The sequence below is a fragment of the Saccostrea echinata genome, unplaced genomic scaffold (assembly GCF_033153115.1).
Source record: "Saccostrea echinata isolate AGI-Se365-2 ecotype Australia unplaced genomic scaffold, CSIRO_AGI_Sech_v1 ptg000022l, whole genome shotgun sequence".
Classification (NCBI taxonomy): Eukaryota; Metazoa; Mollusca; class Bivalvia; order Ostreida; family Ostreidae; genus Saccostrea; species Saccostrea echinata.
Window position 1 is genome coordinate 6017019 of NW_026889771.1, and position 24352 is coordinate 6041370.

The following is a 24352-nucleotide window of genomic DNA, read 5'->3' on the forward strand; positions in this document are numbered from 1 at the left end:
AGAACTTGTCAATGTCAGTTCTTATGAAGCACAGGTTACCTACATGTATTTGTTAACACAGTGAACTAATTTGTTTTTAAAACTTAAACAATTAAAACGGTATAAACTTGAGTCTTACTGTGCACTGTCGTTTCATCTTCTGACATTTCAGTGGAGGATTATTTTTAGGCAGACTAAGTCACATGTACCATAACCCTTAAGGACAATATTATTGTTGGTTACTGTTGAAAAATATCTTTATTAGTTATAAAAAGACATTGACAATAATCAAGATGATAGTAATGAGGAAACGTTTCAGATGCTGTGATGAAAAACTGTAAAACATGATGTAAGCTTCTGTAAATACATAATCATGTAACATGTTTAATAGCATAAGTGATATCAAATAGCTCATTGACAATTACTGTTCTAAACAAAAAATTAAAAAAAAAAAACTGATTTTATAATAAGTAGGGGGAAAAAAGAAATACTGTATACAGGGAAATTTTCGCCCCCGTTTTATTTTCGCCCATTTCGCCCTACACACAAGTGGGCGAATTTAAAACAGGGCGAATTAAAAAAAACACAGTATAATTATTTAAAACAGAATTGTTACTGGGCAAATTTAAAACGGGGTAAAATAACCCTGTATACAGTACCTGTGCATGAAACATATAAGTATTTACTTTCTTAAAACACTTAAACACGTTTGTGTGGTTGTATTTCACAGGATGATCATAATTGTACACACATGTAGTTCAATGAAGTGTTTATCACAGCCTTTACAGTTATCGGATGTATTGAACATTTGTCTGCAGTCCTCTGAAGTTCAATATATCCGGAGATAGGCTGCATGTATATAGCACTAGTCTACATTTAATATACATGTAATTCATGTCTTAGAATTAATTTAGACAGTTGGAAGCTGTATAAAGTAACCACCTGGTGTTTGTGATCTTTTCCCCAAAAAAAGAGGAATATTTGTGTGGATTAAAATCTTTTAAAGTACAAGTCTTCGTGACTGAAAATTGTTTAAAGTTATGAAGTTTTTGTTTAAATGTTAATGAAAAAGATATTAGTGGTTTTTTTAATAGATTTTTTCTAAGAAAACAATGGAAGTCTATAATTAAAACACATGATTTTTTTTATGAGTTCTAAAAGGGGATTTTATTGTGTAAGAATACTTTTTTCAAAAATATCTGAGGAAATATAAAACCTCAGAATCATCTATTTTTGTTATTGTTTAATATACTATCTATTGGACATTTATATATTAAAGGTATAATTAATCTCTGTCATTTAGATAATGTGTGACTTAAATTATTATTCCTAGTAAAGTACACATAAATGTATGTGGAACTCATTCATATTAAGGAAAATGCATTTTAGTAGATGGAAAAATGTTATTGTAATTACCTTAGTATTAAATGTCTAATGGCCTGCTAAATGATCTAATTTGTAAACAAGAGGCCCATGGGCCACAATGCTCACCTGATTAACTTTAGCCATGCTGTTGTTCTCCAGATTTTCCCCCTTGTAATACTTAATGTGGCCCCACCCTACCCCCAGGGTCATAATTTTAACAATTTAGAATCTACACTGCCTCGGGAAGCTTCCATATAATTTCAGCTTTTTCTGGACCAGTGGTTAATGAGAAGAAGATTTTTAAAGATTTTTCCTATATTTCAATGTCAAACTTTGATTCACTGTTGTGGCCCGGCCCTACCCCTAGGGGTCATGATTTAAACAATTTAGAATCTACACTACCTCAGGAGGCTTTCCCCTAAGTTTAAGCTTTTCTAGCCTAGTGGTTCTTGAAGATTTTTATGCCCGCCATGAATATGGCCAGGGCATATAGTGTTTGTCATGTCTGTCTTCCGTCCTTCTGTCACACTTTGCATTTAGCTCTGTTCAAAGCTCAGTTTCAAAGAAACTATCCAAGATATTTTTATTAAACTTCATATGCTGATAGATATTGATGAGAGCTATGCAACTGCATCAACATTTTTTTTACCTTGACCTTTCATTTGACCTTGACCTCACTTTTCTCAAATTAGTGTTTGGCTCAGTTATAAAGACACCATTCAAGGTAGTGTAATCAAACTTCATATGTTGATACATACTGATTTGAGCTATTCAACTGCATCAAAATTTTTTGACCCTGACCATTCCTTTGACCTTGACCTCACTTTTCTTAAATTAGTGTTTAGCTCAGTTTTAATGAAATCATTCAAGATATTTTTTTCAAACTTCATATGTTGATACATACTGATGAGAGCTTTTCAACTGCATCAATATTTTTTGACATTTACCTTTCCTTTGACCTTGACCTCACTTTTCTTAAATTAGTGTTTAGCTCAGTTTTAAAGATACCATTCACAGAATTGTCTCTAAGACCCGGGGGCCGGGGAATTTCCCCGCCTATAATGATGTAATCCCCCGGTTATTTCGGTATTCCTCCTATACTCCCCAGTAAGGGAGGAACCCCAGTTCCCCTTCTACTTTTTGAATGTCCCCTTCTATTTCAATTCTTAGGGACAACCCTGCATTCAATACAGTGTTATCAAACTTCAAATAATAATACATACTGATGAGAGCTATTCAACTGCATCAACATTTTTTGACTTTGACCATTCCTTTGACCTTGACCTCAATTTTCTTAAATTAGTGTCAAACTTCATATGCTGATACATACTGATGTAAGCTATTCAATTACATCAATATTTTTTGACTTTGACCTTTCCTTTGACCTTGACCTCACTTTTCTCAATTTGTGTTTAACTCAGTTTTAAAGAAAACATAATATTTTTATCAAACTTCATATGCTAATGCATACTGATGTAACCTTTTCAACTGCATCAACATTTTTTGACCTTGACCTTTCCTTTGACCTTAACTTCATTTATTTGAAATTAGTGTTTAGCTCAGTTTTAAATAAACCATTCAAAATATTTTTATCAAACTTAAATATGCTGATACGTATTTGTGAGAAGTATTCAACTGCATCAAAACATTTGACCTTGAACTTTCCTGTGACCTTGACCTCACTTTTCTTAGATTTGCATTTTGCTTAATTTTAAAGAAACCATTTAAGATATATTTATGTAAGTTTATGCACTTATACATAATTTGGCGAGAATTTTTCATCTATATCCAACTTTTTAGATTTCAATTTCAATTTTAAAGAAACTATTCAAGATATTCTCATCAAATTTCATACACTAATACAAATTTTCATGTTGCATTACTAATATACCCTTGGCGGGGCATTCATGTCCTATGGACATATTTCTAGTTTAAAAGCTTTTTCCTATATATTTCAGTATAAAACTTTGATTCCCTATTGTGGCACCACCTTACCCTGAAGGGGGGGGGGGAGCTCATGATTTGAACAATTTAGAATCTACACTACCTCAGGAAGCTTCCACATAAGTTTCTGCTTTTCTGGACCAGTGGTTCTTGAGAAGAAGATTTTTTAATGACCCCACACTATTTTTGCCTTTTCTTGATTATCTCCCCTTGGAAGAGGCTTGGCCCTTCATTTTAACATTTTTTTTACTCCCCATCACCCAAGGATGCTTTGTACCAACTTTGGTGGTTAAAAGTGGACCAGTGGTTTTTGAGAAGTTGAAAAGTTTACAAACGGACAGATTGACTACAGGTCAACATTGGCAACAGGTGATCAGAAAAGCTCACTTGAGCTTTCAGCTCAGGTGAGTTAAAAACATGTTTTGATGATACTAATGCTTGAGTATATATACACTACTTTTTAGCAAAACTATAGAATGTTATCAAGTTTTCTATGATAAATATTCAGAAATAGATCGTAATTTGAGCATGATCACTCATTCACTGAAATACTAGACCATAGAAGTTATTTTTGATAATATTAAATGGTTTTTGAATGACCAAAGTTTGCAATGAAGGATTATGTAATTTACAGTTACCAGACCAAATCTATAGATAAGAAGTATGTCATTCATAAATGGAAAGCCTAAAACTATTTTAAGAAAATGACTATTTGGAAAACCCCGCAAATTTCTCAGCTTTAATTACGCTTTTTATTTGGAAAAAAAGAAAATAATATCAAAATAATATCAACAACACTTAAAATGTTTGTAAACTGATGTGAGTTTGATATTGTGTATATGAAGGGTGTACCCTAGATCTTTATCAATAGACAATGCATATGTAATGCACCTGTGAGGAATTACCTTGAATTCATCTGAAATATTGTACATTGGATGAAATTAATAAACATACAAATAAAATATATACATTTAAAACAGGCACCTATGAACAACTGGTGATAATATCCTGCATTCTTCCTAGTAACTACTATAAAATAACAATAAAGTGCAGTTATTTTTTTAAAAAAAAAATGCCTCTATACAGTATAACAGGCTTATTGCGATCATGCTTATAAATAAATAAATAAAGTTTACAGCTAAGTGATTTTCATTCCCCAAGCTTTAAAATACGTAGTAAAGTTAACAGATATAATGAATTACATTACATGTAATAACAAAGCAAAATTATCTATTCCTGGCACTTTGTTATAAGCGTCTTTATACTGATCATCATATGAAAACAAAATAGTTTTTACTTCAGTATCATTTTAAGGTTTTAATAATATTTATGGTTCATGACAGTACAGAATACAGAATTTTGAATGGGAATTCAAAATTTTCATGCAGTTGGTTAATACTGATCCTATATTTATACCCCATGCACCAAGTTGCAGGGGGTATAATGTTTTTGACCTGTCCATCAGTCAGTCAGTCCTTTTTTTTGTCAGTGCAAATCCTCTTAAACTGCTGCACAGAATTTTGTCAAACTTTGCAGATATTTAGGACACAATGTGTAGATGTGCATATTACCAGGAAATTCTGATTCCGTTATTTTTCTGGGAATTTCGGCACTTTTCAACTTAGATTTTTGGCCATATCTTGAATATAGAGATGAACAGTTTGTCGGTGCAACTCCTCTTAAACCACTGCACAGAATTTGATCAACTTTGCAGATATTTAGTACACAGTGTGTAGATGTGCATTTCACAGATGTATTTCTTATGATAAGACTTTTTCTTAAATACAAGTCTTTTTTACCTCATGACATTGACCTTGACAACAGAATTTGACCTACTTCAAGAAACTTTAACCTTGACATAATTTCTGAATGGTTGCTGCAAGGGCTTTCATATTTCACAGGTGTATTCCTTGTGACAAGACCTTTCTTTAGGTACCAACATTTTTGATCTCTTGACCTTGACCTTGGAGTTTGACTTCCATTTGAGAATCTTTAACCTTAGCCATGAGCTGCCATAAGGGGGGGGGGGGGGGGGGGGCATCATTGTTTCACAAACACATCATGTTTTTGTGTCATGTTTCCAGCTTTTCCTTAAATCTATATATATTTAAAAATAATCTGTTGATAAGAAATATGCTTTATTGAGAGCATGAATAAGCCGTATTGTTTAATAACCACTGGTTTGATTTTTCTTCTTTTTTGGTATTGATTCAGTTTCTTTTTTCTACTTCAGATAACAGTGACCTCATCGCTTGCACAGTTGTCATGAGAGATACGTAAGTTTTTGTTCATTATCAATGCAAATATACCTATGATGAAAATCCATCTACATATGAAAAAAATTCCCTTTTTCTCGGGGGGGGGGGGGGGGGGGGAATCTCACTTCTTCCTTGTGATACTCTCAGCCATAGAAGCTCTACCCTTGTATTTTTGGAAGGTCAGACATTGATAATCATGATAAAACCATTATATTCCTCTATGTTGGGGAAAGACATCATGAAATGGCATTTTTATAGAATTTAGTTTGGCTTATCAGATTAGGTTGCTAAATATACTGAGCACAACAGAAACACAACAAGCAGTTAGGTACAACTATCTGAATTTTTTATCTTATGATATTCACAATACATATTTTAACAGTAGGAGATAACTTAATTTAAAAACACTGATGAATTGATGATTGAAATGTTGAACATCTTTGAACTTTAGAAAGTAATAGGTAACCATTCAACCCCCCAACCCCAACCCCCTCATTTTAGCTTTCAAGTCTTCAAGTCTGCCTGCAAAACAATTGCAGCTTGAATTATATGATGCACTAAGTTCATCAGTCTCTTGATTTGAATGAAAGAAATGTTGCTGAGGCTGAATTTTCTCGAACTTGGTGCAGTGTATTAACCATTGGACTTCTGGTCTACAGACTGTCATTTAAGTTAGACATATGAGCACGATGAGGCATAATATAGTGCATCTTTGCATCTGAAATGCTCTTTCATCTTTATTTTGAAAATTTCCATCTAGAAGCAATAGAAAATTAGAAATGCATGCTTATAGTCATTTTCAGGAAACCTCTGCATCACTTGTAAAAAGAAATGAGAACTTTTTTTTGGAATAATGGTACAATACTTATGGTGAACAGAAACAAACTTTTGTAAGCCTAAAGCATAACCAATTTTGTTATTAAACATGCAATATATGATTTACATTCAGTGGGGCTTGGACTTTGGTTCAGTACAGAGATGAAAATCATTCATCCATTAAATGACTGACTAATGTTGAAGATGTCCTTACTGTTGAAGTAAAATTTTTAGCCAATATCCGATTTTTTATGCCCCGCCATGAATATGGCCGGGGCATATAGTGTTTGTCATGTCCGTCTTCCGTCCTTCCGTCCTTCCGTCCTTCTGTCCTTCCGTCTGTCCTTCCGTCACACTTCGCGTTTAGCTCTGTTCAAAGCTCAGTTTCAAAGAAACTATCCAAGATATTTTTATCAAACTTCATATGCTGATAGATATTGATGAGGGCTATGCAACTGCATCAACATTTTTTGACCTTGACCTTTCCTTTGACCTTGACCTCACTTTTCTTAAATTAGTGTTTAGCTCAGTTTTAAAGATACCATTCAAGATAGTGTAATCAAACTTCATATGTTGATACATACTGATGTAAGATATTCAATTGCATCAACATTTTTTTGACCTTGACCTTTATTTTGACCTTGACCTCACTTTTCTTAAATTAATGTTTAGCTCTGTTTTAATGAGACCATTCAAGATATTTTTAACAAACTTCATATGCTGATACATACTGATGAGAGCTATTCAACTGCATCAATATTTTTTACCTTGACCTTTCCTTTGACCTTGACCTCACTTTTCTTAAATAAGTTTTTAGCTCAGTTTTAAAGATACCATTCAAGATAGTGTTATCAAACTTCATATGCTGATACATACTGATGAGAGCTATTCAACTGCATCAACATTTTTTGACCTTGACCTTTCCTTTGACCTTGACCTCACTTTTCTTAAATTAGTGTCAAACTTCATTTGCTGATACATACTGATGAGAGCTATTCAACTGCATCAATATTTTTTGACCTTGACCTTTCCTTTGACCTTGACCTCACTTTTCTTAAATTAGTGTTTAGCTCAGTTTTAAAGAAACCATTCATAATATTTTCATCAAACTTCATATGCTAATACATACTGATGTAACCTTTTCAACTGCATCAACATTTTTTGACCTTGACCTTTCCTTTGACCTTGACCTCACTTTTCTTAAATTAGTGTCAAACTTCATATGCTGATACATACTGATGAGAGCTATTCAACTGCATCAATTTTTTTTGACCTTGACCTTTCCTTTGACCTTGACCTCACTTTTCTTAAATTAGTGTTTAGCTCAGTTTTAAAGAAACCATTCATAATATTTTCATCAAACTTCATATGCTAATACATACTGATGTAACCTTTTCAACTACATCAACATTTTTTGATCTTGACCTTTCCTTTGATCTTGACCTCACTTTTCTTAAATTAGTTTCTGAATCAAACGTCATATGCTGATACATACTGATGTAAGCTATTCAACTGCAGCAATATTTTTTGACCTTGACCTTTCCTTTGACCTTGACCTCACTTTTCTCAATTTGTGTTAAAATGTTGCATTACTAATATACCCTTGGCGGGGCATTCATGTCCTATGGACATATTTCTAGTTTTTTTTCTAAAATAGGATGATGCGTTTCTTTTGCGTATCAGTATATGTCTGATTTTTCTTTTTAAAACACAAAAGTTCTGTTGACAAATTCCTCAGAAAAACAATAGATAACACACAGGTCTCTATTTCTTTGCACATGCTCCCAATTTCATGCAATTTTTTTCTTTTTTTTTTTGGTCATAGATTGTGACTGTTCTCAGATTTTACTGTTATTTTTTGTCCCAAGAATGAAACAAGAGAACAAATCAAATTTTAATCCAGCTGTTGTTCAATGACCAGTAACAATCTGTACAATTGTACCTTGTTCTAGCTAATCAGTTTTTATTTTATTTCTATTTATTTATTTTTTTTTTTTGGTACATTTGCAGGAGAAAGCAAGAGAGGCGTTTCCTGGTCATAGACAAGTTACAGATGATATTAGTGGAGCCGGACACCAGAAGACTGGGCTGGGGAGTCGTCCGATTTGTCGGTTATCTACAAGTTAGTGATCATTCAATTTATATGACACTTAACATAATCAAGCAATGTAATACTCACTTGCCTATCGTATTACATTTTTTTTTAACAAGAAATATATCAGAATGCAGCTGTGAGTGTTTTATTCTGTTTCCTTAATAGATGACACAAAGAATTATCATTTTTAAATTGTTCAGCTACAATTCCCCTTTCCAAAGCTAAAAAAAAACTTCTTTCTTCAGAAAATTTTGAGTTGCATGCAAGGTAAAATATACAGTAAAACATGCTTATAGCATCTTGTCAGGGACAAACAATTATGATTCGTCATAAACGTAATTCCTTATGTAGTAAAAGTTCATGATATGTTTTAAAACTAACAGGAATGAAAATCAGTTTGCTGTAAGTGTGAATTCATTATAAGCATATGCTTGCTGAAACTGTGTTTTTCTATGTATTGCTTCATAAGGTGATACTGCCTATTACTTTGTGTTTATTTCAACAGGGAAAAGTTTATATTTACTTTTTGCCAAAGTTATGAGGATTCTGAAAATTGCAAAACCATGCAAATTTACCAAAGTTCTTATGGAAAGAAATGAAATAAAGTTAATTAAAATGCAACCTCATAAGCCCTAACTATATATGGAAGCAAAGCATGAACACTACATTTTACAGAAATTCAACAGGTTTTCCACAATCAAAAGCTTTGATAGGCTAGCAGTTTAAAACGATGTCACACTCTTTTGAGACTAAATATTCATGAAATCTTTGTTTACTGAAGTGCTTGTTATGCATGTATCTTGGTGTGTTTCAAAATTATTGATGATTTCCTGGAGAGAGAGTAATTTATAGTGAACTTGAACCATTTCTTTTGCTTACTTCACATTGTCAAAAATTTGAAAATTTATGGACTATATCACTTGTTGTGTTAAAAATATTAATTAACGCTATATGCAATTAATAATTTTGTGCTTAAAACCTTGTCGTATGAAAAGAAGAGCCTACAAAAATCAAACTTTAAAGGAGGCATTTGTTTATTTGAACAACTGTGTTTCCATTGATTTTCAATTTAACCATGTTCTCTGCAGCACCAAGAGGCTAAAGTTTTTAAAGTCTTTTAATGAACAAGTTTACAATATACAAGCTTTCTGCAAAAATGTACATTCAAGCATATTCAAATCATGAAAGATTTTGGAATCTTAGAGATACATGATAGAGTGTTGACTACTGTCTTTCATTCACAATAAATTGTCTACCTGATTATGACAATGAAGGAGCACATGGTGGGTGTGACCAGTCAACAGGGAATGCTTACTCTTCCATGGCACCTGATCCCACCTCTGTTTTCAGAGGTTCTTAATTTGTATTGTTTAAATTGGACTTTTGAGAATGCATTGTCACCGTTCGTCGTCTTCACATTTCATCTGTACAATAGTATTGTGACAAAACAAAAATTCTTTTGCGGTGGAAGACACTTCAGATGAGAGCTGTCAGTCAAGAACATGAAATAAAAAAGTCTATGCTTAGTATTCTTTAAATGAAAAAGAATTTTTTTTAAATGAAGTGAAAATAGAAGTATTTCTTGGAACATTCTTTTTTTTCATCCAGGAACTCATCACAAATAGATCTAGGACGATGGTATATATTTGATAAGATAGCATGTATGACTGTCTAATTTATCTTATATGACAGTTAAGAATTCAAATAAAATTTTTCAGCTGTCAACAAACATGTTTATTGGCAAGTGATGAATTATTAAAAACTTTTGACAGGTATTATTTGAGAATTTTGTTGACCCACTAGTACCTTTCAAACTCTCACAGCATTATCAGGTTTTTTTACAGTTCTATATTTAACAGATATTTTTAAAAATTGAGTACAGTTTTTAAGGTAAACCATCTTTTAAGTCTGATTTATCAGGCTTGAATATTAAGATTGTTAGTTTGGGGTTAAAGACCTTGTGACCTTGATCCTTAACCTACTTATTAAAACAATCCTTTTGAGTTGAGCTTTGATTGACACCATGTTGATAAAAGTTTTTTTTAATAATAAAGTACTAGATTCACTGACTTTGTAAGCTTGCCATTTGACCTAATTTTAAGAAAATTATTATTATTATTATTTTTTTTTTTTTTTAATATATTTTTATTTTCAGAGTGTGTTTTACTTTATCAACAAGCCTTTTCAAAATTTCTGTATGATAAACCATTAATTTGGGACTTTACCCTAGTTTTTGACTTTCCTTTCAATTTTAGAATAAAACAATGTTTGAAAAAATCTTTGATCTTCATTTTCAATTCTAAGTGATAGATTAATTATGTTGAAAACACCTATTTGATTGACGTCATTGGACCATTCATTTCCAACTTGTATTTTTATATGCAGCAAATAATATTTCAAAGAATGATAGTTTAAAGAATCATTCTAATGACTCTATGCATGACTCTACAAAATTTGTAAGTAATTTGAAAAAAAAAACTCAGGTATTCAACTTCATTTACTCTTAGTTTTTAGCTCTACTGGTCAGAAACCAGAAGAGTTTATGCTTTAGTCAGGTGTCCATCTAGCTGTTTGTCTGTCTGTAAACAATTTTTCAAAATGCAAACCCTCATACAGTTTTGGTTTGGTTTAAGAAAAACTTGATACTCAAGTAGACAACACTAAGATATATATAATTCTTTGTATCAGATTCAATTTACATAATTCTGCATATAGACTTTTGATGTCAATGGATGGTGTTGTCATGGTTTCTAAAAATAGAAAACTCTTGTAAATTTATATTCTTTCAAAACTCTAGTCCTTCTATAGATTTGGTCTGATTTCAGTAAAACTTTGTACACAAGTAGACTACACTAAGATACATAATTGTTTTAATCAGTTTTTGATTTTGGTTGAATGGTGCTGCCATGGTTGCTAAAAATTCAAATTTCTATGAAATACTTTTTAAAAAAAATCCTCCTTCATTTTTTTTTCTAATATCAATTTAACTTAGAACATAAGTAGACTATACTATATAATTCTATATATCAAATTTTGATTTTGCTGAACATGGTTGGTATGATTACAAAATATGGAAATTTCTTTGAAATTCTTTCAAAATGCTTCTTAAAATCTACAGTTTCAGTAAAACTTGGTACACAAGTAGACTACTCTAATTGAACTCAATGGAACCAAGGAAAAACGTCAAAATATCCAAAGATTCGAGATATAGAGGGTAAAATACTTAAAGAATAAGTGTGTAGAGACTTCCCAATCATTTCGACATAGCTATGGTATTTAAGGAGGAGAAGGACCTTGAGCTGAAAAAATACTTGTCATTCAATTTTTTTCATATTTTGTATATTTCTTATTAAGTATGTCCCACATATCATAAAGCAGTTATATCATTAGGTTTCTTACCTTATTTTGGAGATATTGATTGACAAATACTATGCCCTACAGTATCTAAGTGGAGTTTTAATTTTCCATGTTTCCGGACTCATCACTCTGTCCATAATGGGATTTTTTAAGCAAATATAAAAAAATATTAAAGTGGACATGTATCTTTTAAAATAATACAGAGTATAAATAGATTGAAAATTCGAAAAAGCAAGTTTTGTCTATCACACTGCATCTGGATATGGAAAATTACGCACTTTTTAAGGCAACTTAAACAATAAAAAACGTAATTTACAAAAAATTATATCATTCAATATTTTTTTTATTTACGTTGAAATGCAAATCCTTCAAATTATTGATGAACTGTAAAAATTTCGAATGATGAAGCTGACCTCAATATTTCACAGGACATCGTTAAAGAGGACATAAGCATGACAAAAAACGTGTCATGTTACATTTCTCGAGTACGGGAAAAACTAACTGTGACGTCACACGTAAGCTAAATAAGCGAAATAAGATATACCTACATAAGATTTCCGTCATCAGCCATGCAAAAATAATTTTTGTGTTCCCCGTTTCTCGAAATATTTCATCATATACCGATTATGACCTGTTTTTACATAATAACCGAGTATGATCTTGCTGTACTAACAGATCGTGTATGACGTCACCGACTTGTTGGACGCGCAGTTTTGGAAACAGAGGAGTGGATCAATCTTTTTCATAATTTGTTAATGTTTACCAGAATGTTGAAACTTTTTACTTTTTTTTTAAATAAGATGGTAATTAAAGTTAAAACATTGTCAAAAATTTATACAAGAACTGACGCTTTACACGTTTTGCACTTATATAAACGGAGACTATGACGTAGTTAAACAGAATCATGTGACCATGTGTCCTTCTCCTCCTTAAGATATCAGTGTTGGAGATAACTTAGTTCAACTGTACTTTGAATTACTTACAAAAGTCACATTTTTTTTTAACTCTGGCCCTCACAACACCAAAAATCTCATTTGACACATAACTTAGGGTTCTAGGTTTATGTAAACAAAACATTGTGATCTAAAGTGTTTTAACTGTAGATTCAAGGAGAAATGAATCAGAGCAACTCTGTGTGACAGCAAGATGAAATTTAATGTATAACTTTTTTTGGTCTGCTTAGCCATTTAAATATATTGTCCATTCTTACATGAGTAAAGAGATGCTTTAGTATCATAAAAAAATGCAGATAACTGGAGAAAGAGACTTCCGCACGTTACACTTTACTACATGGACGGTCTTTTTACAAAACTCAACATTGACCTTGGGGATTGCTGAAATTCTAAAAGCTAGAAAAGGTGCTTGCTATATGTAATTAACACTATATGCAGTGGTACATATTTAGTAATAAAATGAACCTTTTAGGCCACATAAATTTAAAATTTAGATTCTCATCCTAATTTGCTAAAAAATTGGGGCGGGTGGGCGGATTTTATTTTTTATTTTTTTATTATTGAAAATATTTACATATCGCTCTTCTTATACAAAATTTTCACATTATGTTAATGCCAATATGAATATATATTATTGTTTATTCATTCTTTTAAATATCTACCGAAGATTCTTGTTATAGAATATTAAATATTTATAGTTTTTATTAATGAATTTTCAAGTACATGTAGATACGGCAAACGTCACACAAAATGGGGTGCGGATCCCAATAAATTGCATATGCTGTATGTAGTAGTCACGACTTCTCATCAGCAAATACATTTTAGTTTTACTAACAGCTCCTTTTGTTTTGTGTGAAATATCACAGATTTCCACTGTCCTCATACTTTGAATTCGTTCTTGAAACTTGACACGTTCAACATTAAAAAATGTCATTTTTGCAAAACAGGATGTCTAAAACTGTAAAATATTCTACTGAAAAGCCTATGCTCAACAGTTTTAAGATTTACCATTTCTTTAGCATTATTATCCTCCAAAGTCTGCCGACGATCTTTTTTTTAAAAAAAAAAATACAAAATCACATACATCTGGCGATTATTAATTAAGTTATAACTTGACCAGATGTCATTTTCTTCGTCTGTTTTTACTTGGATAAAATCTCTTTAAAAATTTGCTCATGCCAGTGATGGTATCTAGATGTATTTATGTTATTTTTGCTTTTCTGCCTTCTCTATCCTGGCAAATTATCTTTTCCCTACATATTTGAACTGCTTTTATTGCCGATTTTTCTCCATTCTTCACATGGTTTTTGTGCTATAAATAGTGCCACGCGACTTTTAATACAGATGGGAGATAACTCTTAAATTTTGACTGTGATTCTTGCTGAGTAAAAAATACATGTAAATACTTTTGAAACCCCAAAACCAAAATAAAAAACAACAGGGCGGGGCACTTTGAGAGGGGCGGGCGGGGATGAGAATCTAAAGTTTAATTTTACCTGGCCTTATATTGATATTTTTGGTCAACATTTTGTAGTGGTTTTTTTGTACGGTAGTTTTTGGATGAGCAATGTACAGTATTTTCACCTAAATTCCAGTATATTCAATTAAGGCTCTTGTGCAGGATTTGAGTCTTAAAATTATCACATGTGTGACTTAAAATATCTGAATAAAGGTTTTCAAAAAGTCCCAAATACTTTTTTTCTGAAAATGAGTTGAAATCTGAATTGTGAACAGATCTTCCTTTGATTGATAACAGTGCAGACGCCCTTAGAAAAAAATAAGAAAGATTAAAAAGATCTTTTTTTCTGATAAAAGTCTACCTTCCTTGATGTAGCAAAAGCGTGATTGCATAATATGCACTTCATGACCAGGCAGGAACACCTAATGAATGGAATTTGACATTGACAAATCATTTTGTATTGATTTTTTTAGCATATCAAGTCTAGTAGAAATTTTGTCGAAATTTTAAGAAGAATAACTCTTACCTTTTTTTTTAGAGATAAAGGGGTTTTTGATCACGAGAGTTTAAATGTATATTTATTTCTACAAGTTAATCTTAAGTGGATTTTAAGCATGGTAAAAATACTTTAAATTTTTCCCATATTGCCATTAAAATGAAAGTTATGACTGAACATAGGTACAAACAAATGAAATTTATTATACTGCGATTAATGTATTCTATTTTAGAGAGTCAATTGATTAGGCTTAATATATAACCCTTTAATTGTTTAATTGTGTTCAAACATGTTTCAGAGAGTTCCATGTAAAACTGAATTTCTGAGTATTGAGCTGAAAATACATTGCAGCCTTGGCATTTCCTAACAAGGCTAAAAAAAACTCTGAAGGCAGAAAATTTCCAAGACTGACTTGTCTAATTTTGGCTGACTTGTTTCATACCAATAGTTAGGCCTTTGTTTTTATACTGAATTTGACTACGGAATGTTCTGTCCACCTGATCAATACATAAGGCTCATGGCGGTTGTGACCTGTCAACAGGGGATGCCTACTCCTCCTATGCACCTGATCCCATCTCTTGAATTGTTTATAAATTTTTTTTTAGATTGATCACTGTTTATCTTCACCCTCTTCATGTTCAATAAAATTTATAGATAAATTAAATCTGTAGACCAGTGACTTTAAATTAAATCTGTAGACCAGTGACTTTATGCAGCAAACATAAAAAAATTAAATTCTGACCTAGTCAACATTGTCAGTATTGTCGTCAAGTGAGTCAAATTTTCTGTGGTCAGTTTATGTTTTGGTTTTGATCCTGGACTGGTCCATCACATTTTCTTCCTTAAACACTTTAGGCCCAGTAGTTAGTACCATTCTACAAGTAGAACAACCTTCCATGGGTGAAGCCACTGGAGAGAAAGGAATGTGATTGTCATTTAGGTTCTTTTGTTTTGCCTGGAAATTCAGTCAGTGAGATACAGCACCAGTTTAACTTTAATTTAGCATGGGTTTTGTCTGTTGTATGGAGGACCATAATTTGAGCTAAATTAAAATAATTTTTCAAAGTATCCCTCTTTTCAAATCTGAAAATGTTTTATACCAGAAAAAATTGTAAAAATTTCAAGCCTGAAATCTTTTGAATGTCTTAAAATAGGTGATTACTTCTAGGAAAAAAAAATTTTTTTACTCGATATTTATTGGCATGTCTCGCAGGAAAGTATTAAATGCTGCTGGTTGCTAATGTTTCCTGCATTCAGATTGTTTATATCCTCTTCTCCTTCAAGAAACTGGTGAATAAGCATTACAGTAATGATCGATACTTAAAAATAACTTTGCTGATTCATGAATTTCTCAAAAGAAAATATTTGTATTTAGCTAATACATCCAAGATTGATTTGTATTTGAAATGAATAATACATACGAATGCCAAAAAGTCCATATTATACTTGTCCTCTGTTCCTAATTAAGTTAATTAATTTTTGGGGACTAGCTTGTTTTATTTCATGAATTCAAAATGTTCTCACTGAATTCAGGTGTGTCAGATTGCTACGATGCTGATCATGCAACATCATGCAGTTAATACCTGATTATGGTATATAACCTTGATATTTTATTGTTACAAAGTTATTAATTATATGTAAGTTTGATGGATAATTTTTTTTTAGTGTTGATTTAGATGTTTCTCAGACACTGTCATTTACTTTCAGTTCTATTAAATATCAAGGAAATATACAATGAAGATTAGGAATGTTGACCCACAACAAAGTAGTAAATAATGTGTTAAGAAAACTTAAATAGACAGAGTAATATTAAGTCGTTATTTTTTAAAGACGATTATCAAGGTTAATTTATTTTTAATAGTTGAATGTTTATAAATTTCAGGATGTTACAACTGCATTTTATGTAACTCAATAACTGTGATAGCTAGAATAAACATTATGTTTCAGGTCATGAAAAAAATATGTGTGGAGATGAATCAGTAATGTGACATGTTTACAGATATTTACAAAAATTAAGTCATTTATAAATATAAGCATTGTTACTTGTCTATTTTTTTTAAATTATATAACTAAAGCATAAGCTAATCAATCATCCCACATAATTATGTCAAGGAAAATTCAGTAACTAATATGTGGACAACTTGAAATTAAGTGGAATTTGAATCACAATTAACAAATTACACATGATATCACTGTACAATATCCTGTCAGATTAATAAGGTAATATATTATACTACTGTATTCTAGCTCATTGAAAACAAATAATTTGACAAAAACAGTCTTTCAGTCTTTCCAGGTAATGTAAGCTTTTAGTCATAAAAGTTGGAACCACCACTGCATAATATGGGTTTATAATGTGTCCTTTTGTTGTATTGCTTAATTGCATCCCATTGTTGCAAATGTTGATGCAGTCTCCTGATGGAGTTGTGAGTTGTACTGAGATGCACAGACCTCATAAGTAGTGAATTGTGACTCATTTCATGATAGTTAGCATTGAAACATTCTGTCTTCCATGTTTTGCTTATACCTTCAGACATGCTAATGTATTGGTCTAATATATAAATTTCCATTACAGAGACTTGTGAAGTTTATTAATTATAATATTTACTGTATAATAAAAGAGAAACTGAAAGGACATATTGCAGGCCTAAGTTTGAATTACATTTTTAGCTCACCTGAGCTGAAAGCTGAAGTGAGTTTTCTGATCACCCATTGTCTAGCGTCTGTCTGTGTCTGTCCATCCGTCTGTAAATTTTTCAACATCCCTGCATGAAAGGGATTCTAATTTGTTAAAATGAAGGACCAAGCCCCCTTCCAAGGGGGGATAATCAAGAAAAGGCAAAAATAAAATGGGGTCATTAAAAAATCCTCATCTCAAGAACCACTGGACCAGAAAAGATGAAACTTATATGAAAGCTTCCTGAGGTAGCATATATTCTAAATTGTTCAAATCATGACCCCTTGGAGTCTGGTGGGGCCACAGTAGAGATTTTATATGGAAAAATCTAAAGAAAAACTTCTCAAGAGCAAATCCATGATGAATCATATTATTGTGGAAGCATCCTTTGGTAATGTAAATCCATTTTTGTTCAAATCACAGCCGCGGTGTATAGGGTGGAGCCACAAAAGGTGATAAAAAATACAGAAGAATACATGTATTTTGGGGGGAAAAAACAGGACCAAAGTGACTCAGGTGAGCGTTGTGCCCCATTGGCCTCTTGTTCAACGGTCATTTGAGGCTCTCTTTTTATAGTCATAAAATCTTTTCTTTTACCTTAACAGCTCTTAAACAGCTACTAAAAGTGACCTCACAACCTGTAAACCATTATGTTTTAAGGAAAATGTACAGACGTGCAATTTCCAGATATCACAACAACAAAAATTACACTCCATTTGATTTACATGCATTTATGATATTTCTTAGTGTTTTGTATTGGTAGGACCTCAGATTTCAAATCAGGATAGTTAAAATTGTTTTTTGATTGTTTTGTTTTAAACATATAGCCAAAATGTCAATTTGATTGGACACACAAGTTCCATTAACATAGGTAGTCCTCCCCCCCCCCCCCCCCCCCCAGCAACTAAACTTATTACCAGGCTTAGTAAAAAGGAGTTCACTAAGAATTTGTAATATTATAGAGAATAACGAGAATAACAGGATTTGTTGTCATCTTCTGGCAAGAAAAATTTACAGAAATGAAACAGAATTAACCATATAATATAAGGTACAACAACATAACAATTTCTAGCTCACCTGAGGTGAAAGTGCAAGTGAACTTTTCTTATTAAATTTTGTCTGTCAACCATCTGTCCTTCAGTTCACCTGTCTGTAAACTTTACATATTTTCAACTTTTTCTCCAGAACCACTGGGCCAATTTCATCCAAACTTGCCACAAAGCATCCTTGGGTAAAGAGGATTCTTGGTTGTTTTTTTTTTAAATGAAGGACCATACCCTCTTTCAAGGGAAAATAGTTAAATAGTAGGGAAAATTTGGTGGCATCTTGTAAAAGTGTTCTTCTAAACAACCATTAATGGGCCAAAAAGTTGAAACTTATTCGAAACCTTCATTGACCCCTGGGGGGCACAATGAGTGATAGAAGTTTTACATATATAGGAATATATAGGAAAAAATCTCCACAAGAACAGCAAAGCAGGATTAATCACATTGACATGGCAGCATCCTCAGGTAGTTTAGATTCAAATGTCTTCAAATCATCACCCCTGAGAGTTGGATGGGGCCACAATGGGGGGTTAAAATTTTACATAGGAATATCTAGGAAAAAATCTTGAAACATCTTCTTCTCAAGAACAGAAAAGCCATGATTAGTCTTATTAACAGTAATATGGAGGCATCCTCAGGTAGTGTACATTGAAATTTGTTCAAATCATGACACCTGGGAGTAGGGTAGTATCACAACAGGGATAAAAATTTTACATAAAAAAATATGGTAGAAAAAGTCTGCTGTTGAAGAAAAGCAGGGCCATTTTGACTCAGGTGAGCATTGTAGCCCATGGGCTTCTTGTTATCCTAATTTGCCCCACCCCCTTTTCCTCCCCTTCCCCTTCCCACCAAATAAAAACAAATGAGGGGCAGACAGTTGAAATTATTTTTTTTTTCAAGTCTGTTTTTTTATGCAAATTGCTCAAAATTTTCACATAGATAATGCTAATGGGAAAACACTTTTTTTAAACCTTAATTTCTGCCATATGATATATTTGTTCAGACTTTTCTTGTATACTTACCCAGAATTTTATTACATCTAGTTTTAAATAAAAAATTTAAAAAAGGAAAATGCAGGTAAAAACAGGGAGAGATTTTTTTAGATGGGTGGATGGGTACAAGAATAAAATTAGTTTTACGTGGCCTAACTGAACTAATCAGATACTTTGTGTAAATGAAAATCTTAGTAAATTAAAATTGCATAATATTTGATTTTTTAGAGAAAGCCAGAATTCTATGAATTCCAAAAAAGAAAAAACCCTTCAGAGAATTGCAGGATGTGAATAGTTATACAACCTTATGTAGCGGTTGTTGACATTTTGTGGTAGGCTTGTTTTCAGAATTATTAGGTTAGGCTTAAGGTTGGACAATATCCTTTGTTACTGGAGACATGAACTTGACATACTCTACTTGTTTACAGTGTGAAATTTGCTGCATATATAGTTGGAAGTATTACTTGGGAATTGTTCCCAGCTTTCATTTAATGAAACCACTTTTACTTTTTAAAAAATGCAATTTACACACTTGGTCTCATACAAAATATTCCCATGCCCTTAAAAATTCACTCTTAATAACTTTATTTGTATGAATTCACATGGTTGCTATTTCCCTTAGTGTGTGGTCCATTTCCAATTGGAGACTTAGAGAGGCCTTGCAATGATCACTATTTGTTGCAGTGTTATTTTGTCTTTAACTTAAGTTGAGAGAAATTATTCAGACGATGTTCTGTTTACACTGATGGCCTGGCTCTTTGAATGTTGCTGGCAAACAAGATGACATAATTTAAGTAACCCCTTTTGATCGATGTAGGGGATGCTTATATGTGCTAATTAAAACAAATCATAATAATTTACCTTACTTCATCAATGCTGAAGTATGTTCTAGCATAAAAAGCTCAGCATTAGCAGCATCACTCTTATCATCATTGTAATGTGAGTTTACACATAAAAAAGCCTTTTGAAAGCCCAAGCTTTTTATTGAATTGCTCTTTTTTTTTAGCTCATCTGGACGAAGTCAAGATGAGCTTATGCTATATCCACAGTGTCAGCATTAGAGTTAACATCCCGGTTAAAGTATTAGGAGCTAGTCCAGTCTCAAGTTGCCATGAGCTCTACCTGGATGGATGATGCATCTAAGAATGGACACTATCAGACTTGCTTCAGACGCTGGATCTGACATTCATTTTCCTGATGAGTGACCTTGGTTAAAGTTTCAGAGCAGGTCCATTCCCAAGTAACTATAAGCCCTACCTAGACCAAACTTGCATGGATGATGCATCTAGGGATGGACACTACCATACTTTCTTCGGATGCTATATCTAACATACATTTTCCAGATGAGTGAAAAGGTTAAAGTTTTTGGAGCAGGTCCATTCGCAAGTATTGCATGGATTATGCACCAACAATGAGCACTACCAGACTACCATACTTTGAATGCTGGATACATTTTCCAGATGAATGATCAGGTTTAAGTTTTTGGGTCAAGTCCATTCCCAAGTAACTATAAGCAATACTTGAACCAAACTTGCATGGATGATGCATCTAGGTATGTCTACTACCTGACCTTTTGATGCTGGATCTGACCTATATTTTACAAATGAGGGGATAGTAGCCATACCAGAACCAAAGTAGCATAGATGATGTATCTAGGGATGGACACATACCAGACTTGCTTCGGATGCAGGATCTGACCTACATTTTCCAGTTGAGTGACCAGGGTAATGTTTTTGGAGTAGCTCTATAACTGTATGGCCAGTAATGATTAAACTTGCATGGATAATGCAGCTAGGGATGGGCACTACCAAACTTGCTTCTGATGCTGGGACTGACTTGTATTTTCTGGGTGAGTTAAAGTATTGGGGTAGGTCCATTCCCAAGTAACTACAGTCAAACCTCATTATCTTGAACTTGATAGGACAGAGAAAAAACTTAGAGATATCCGAGTATTCAGGATATCAGGGGTAACATATTAAAAATAAGTTGTTGGGACTTCCAAATCACTTCAACATATCCATGATATTCGAGATACCGAAGATCAAGTGTATTTAAATTAAACTTGCATGGATGTTGATCTCAAGATGCACACTAACTAGAAAAAAATTTTGATGTGAGATTTGCCTTATACTTATAGATAACATTTGTCAAGGTGAGCTTGGTAATCTTTGAATACCTATGTTTTAATAATATGACTGTGCCCTGATGTCTTGTACATAATTTGGCAGTGCACCTACATTCTTTATGGATGAGTGGTACAAACTTTACCTCATCCAAATCCACAAAAAAAATAATGTTTATGACATAAGGCTGAGTTATATTGATATGTTTTGTTGGTTTGAGAGACCAAAACTTTTACAAGTAAATGCCATTAAATATCAGTTTGTCAAGGTAAAGGACGTATACCAGTATGTCAGTTCCACAGACATGCTAGTAACAAATGTTTGACCAAAGCTTAACTCCTGACAAGATGCATAACATGATTACCAAGAAACACAAGATACAAAATTTTCAGTTGCTGGGAGGGTTATAGGGAGAAAATCTTGAAGTTGATGTCAATTTGTATGTAAAGTGCGAGTTGATATTGCCTGCATTACCGAGAAAATTGTCCTGATATTCATGAAAGAGATTTTTTTTTTTTAAATTACACAAGCAATGACAGCAAGGTATAATTTCTCAGGGAATTCCCATGGTTTGGAGAGAGAAGTAGTTAAAACTTGAATAGAGGGCACTCAGTATGAACACCTGCTTACAACAAAATCAGATTTTGTCATCTAGCAGATATATTTAATGGAGTACAAACAGGTAATCAAACAATTGATACATCAGATGAATATTGGCTGTCCTTAAGATGCAGTACATCCGTGTTGTACTGCATTTTGATGTGCACTACATCAATTCATCTCTGTTAACTTTGGGCAAAAAATATCAATGTTTAATTTACTTATGAAATGCAATGCAGGTGCAAGTGTCTGGATTTAATTAGTTAATTTCTGCAGAATCAAGATTGTTCCTTTGAAATGAGGATCCATTACAACAGTTTTATCTATGCATTTAACACAGCTGTTTAGAATGCATGAAACTGTTTTATAAAACTCTTATAGAATTAAGTTAGGTTTTATTTTGAGAAATGATTTAATTATTTGTTATTTCAATCATTTTAAATGTTTAGCCTAATTAAGCAAGACCCTAGACTTGAATCTTCTCTTACTCTTGCTTGTCAAATATCACTTAGATTGGTGCATAAAATAAATTTTAATTCAATTTTAATTCGTGTAAAATTATTCTTATATAAACAGGATATGCATGCAATTTGCTAAGAAAAAAAGAGAAATATATTCTTTTAAAAAAAACTCCTCTTTTTTCCCAATTTGACTCTGCACGTGTTGCTCACGCTGTTGTCGGGGACCTTGCGGAATGAATAATCCTATTTCAGAGAAAGGAATAGATGGTTTTTCTAGGAAATCTCATTGCAGCATTAATGCATGGTCATCAAGTATTTGCTATTTCCTGAGACCCAGATAATTGTTTTTGATGGCTTAAAGTGTTTTTTCCCTTGTTAATTTTCAGGTCTTGCACATTAAAATGGATAATTTTTGCAACACATTGATAATTTAATCAAGTATGCATTCTGCAAGGCTGGTCTGAAAACTTAATATACAGATTTGGTTTTTCAGACAATTTTGTGCAATAAGAATATTATTCAGTTTTATGTTAAACCATGGAATTTGATTGTTAGCATGTCATATTTGCTTCAGCAGAGCAGTTTAAAATCAAACATGGATAGAGGGAATGTATATATGCATGTTTGTAGTGATATAATAATTTTTCACCCATTATTATAAACTTTATTAATACCGTAAATCACTTTTTATTCGCAAAAACTTTATTCTCGCGTAATTATGCAAGACAGTGTGCTCGCAAAAATTTCATTCTGGCATAATTAGATGTATTCTTAAAGATTATATTGAGTAATAATTCGTGAAAATTTTGTCTCGCTTATTAAGGGTAAATGACTATCTCGCGAAAATAAGGTGTCGCGAGAATTTAATGATCTACAGTAGATTACATGGATTTCATAATGAATTGTGGCTCTAACAAAGCAGTTTCAGCTATCCTCGGGAAAATAACCACACGTAACTCACAAGTTTTACTCATTTCTACAGTAAAACATGCTTACAGCGAACACACTTGTAATGAATTGATGCTTACAGGGAAGAGATTTTCATTCCCTGTAGCTTTGAATATGTTGTAAACTTAATGGATGTAATAAATTATGTTTATAATGAAGCAAAAACATCCATCCCAGTGGCACCTCTTTGTCAGCGTGTTTTGCTGTACATGTTTTACAATTAATCAGGCATTTACAGTTGAACCAAGGTGTCTTGAACACCAGTCAGTAGAATTATACACTCAACACTCCAAACATAATTCTTAAGTACAGATTTTAACCCCAATATCCTGAATCTTGAGATATCTGGAAGTCTTTTGTCTGCCATGTATAGTATATTAAGGTTTAACTGTATTTGGTTAAATTCAAATAATAAAGCATAAAGAAGATTTTTTTATTGAACAAATAAATATTTTGGAGGAAGGGGTAGGCTGTTTTGTTTTTTTTTTTTTAGCTCAACCTTATCAATTCTGAGAGAACAAGGAAGATGCATCTAGAGATGCAATCTACCATATACTTTTTAGTGATAATTGAAGGTTTTGGAATAGGTCTTGTATTTTAAATTCAAGCTTTACCCAAATTATCTTGAAAGGCACATTGTGTGGCATGTTTTAAATGTAACCTATCTCAGACTTGAAATTCTATTACTTGCAAAGAAGAAAAAAGGTTAACATTTTATCTTCTTGAATATTTAGTTGTAGACTTGCCTTTGATTCATAGATAACATTCCAACAATGTGAGGTA

The 24352-nt window shown here is 32.5% G+C and overlaps 2 protein-coding genes across 3 annotated transcripts in view; one reads left to right on the plus strand and one right to left on the minus strand.

Annotated features, from left to right (window-relative positions):
• LOC133190276 (coiled-coil domain-containing protein 96-like) overlaps positions 1-24352 on the minus strand; it is a 266577-nt gene that overhangs the window by 80507 nt on the left and 161718 nt on the right. The gene's annotated exons all lie outside the window — the stretch shown is intronic.
• Positions 1-24352, plus strand: part of LOC133190275 (protein CLEC16A-like) — a 117559-nt gene that overhangs the window by 66457 nt on the left and 26750 nt on the right. For both annotated transcript variants that reach the window (XM_061325794.1, XM_061325795.1), the window contains exons 20-21: positions 5522-5564; positions 8373-8484. In XM_061325794.1, coding sequence (XP_061181778.1) covers positions 5522-5564; positions 8373-8484 — 155 coding nt within the window. The remainder of the gene's footprint in view (positions 1-5521; positions 5565-8372; positions 8485-24352) is intronic.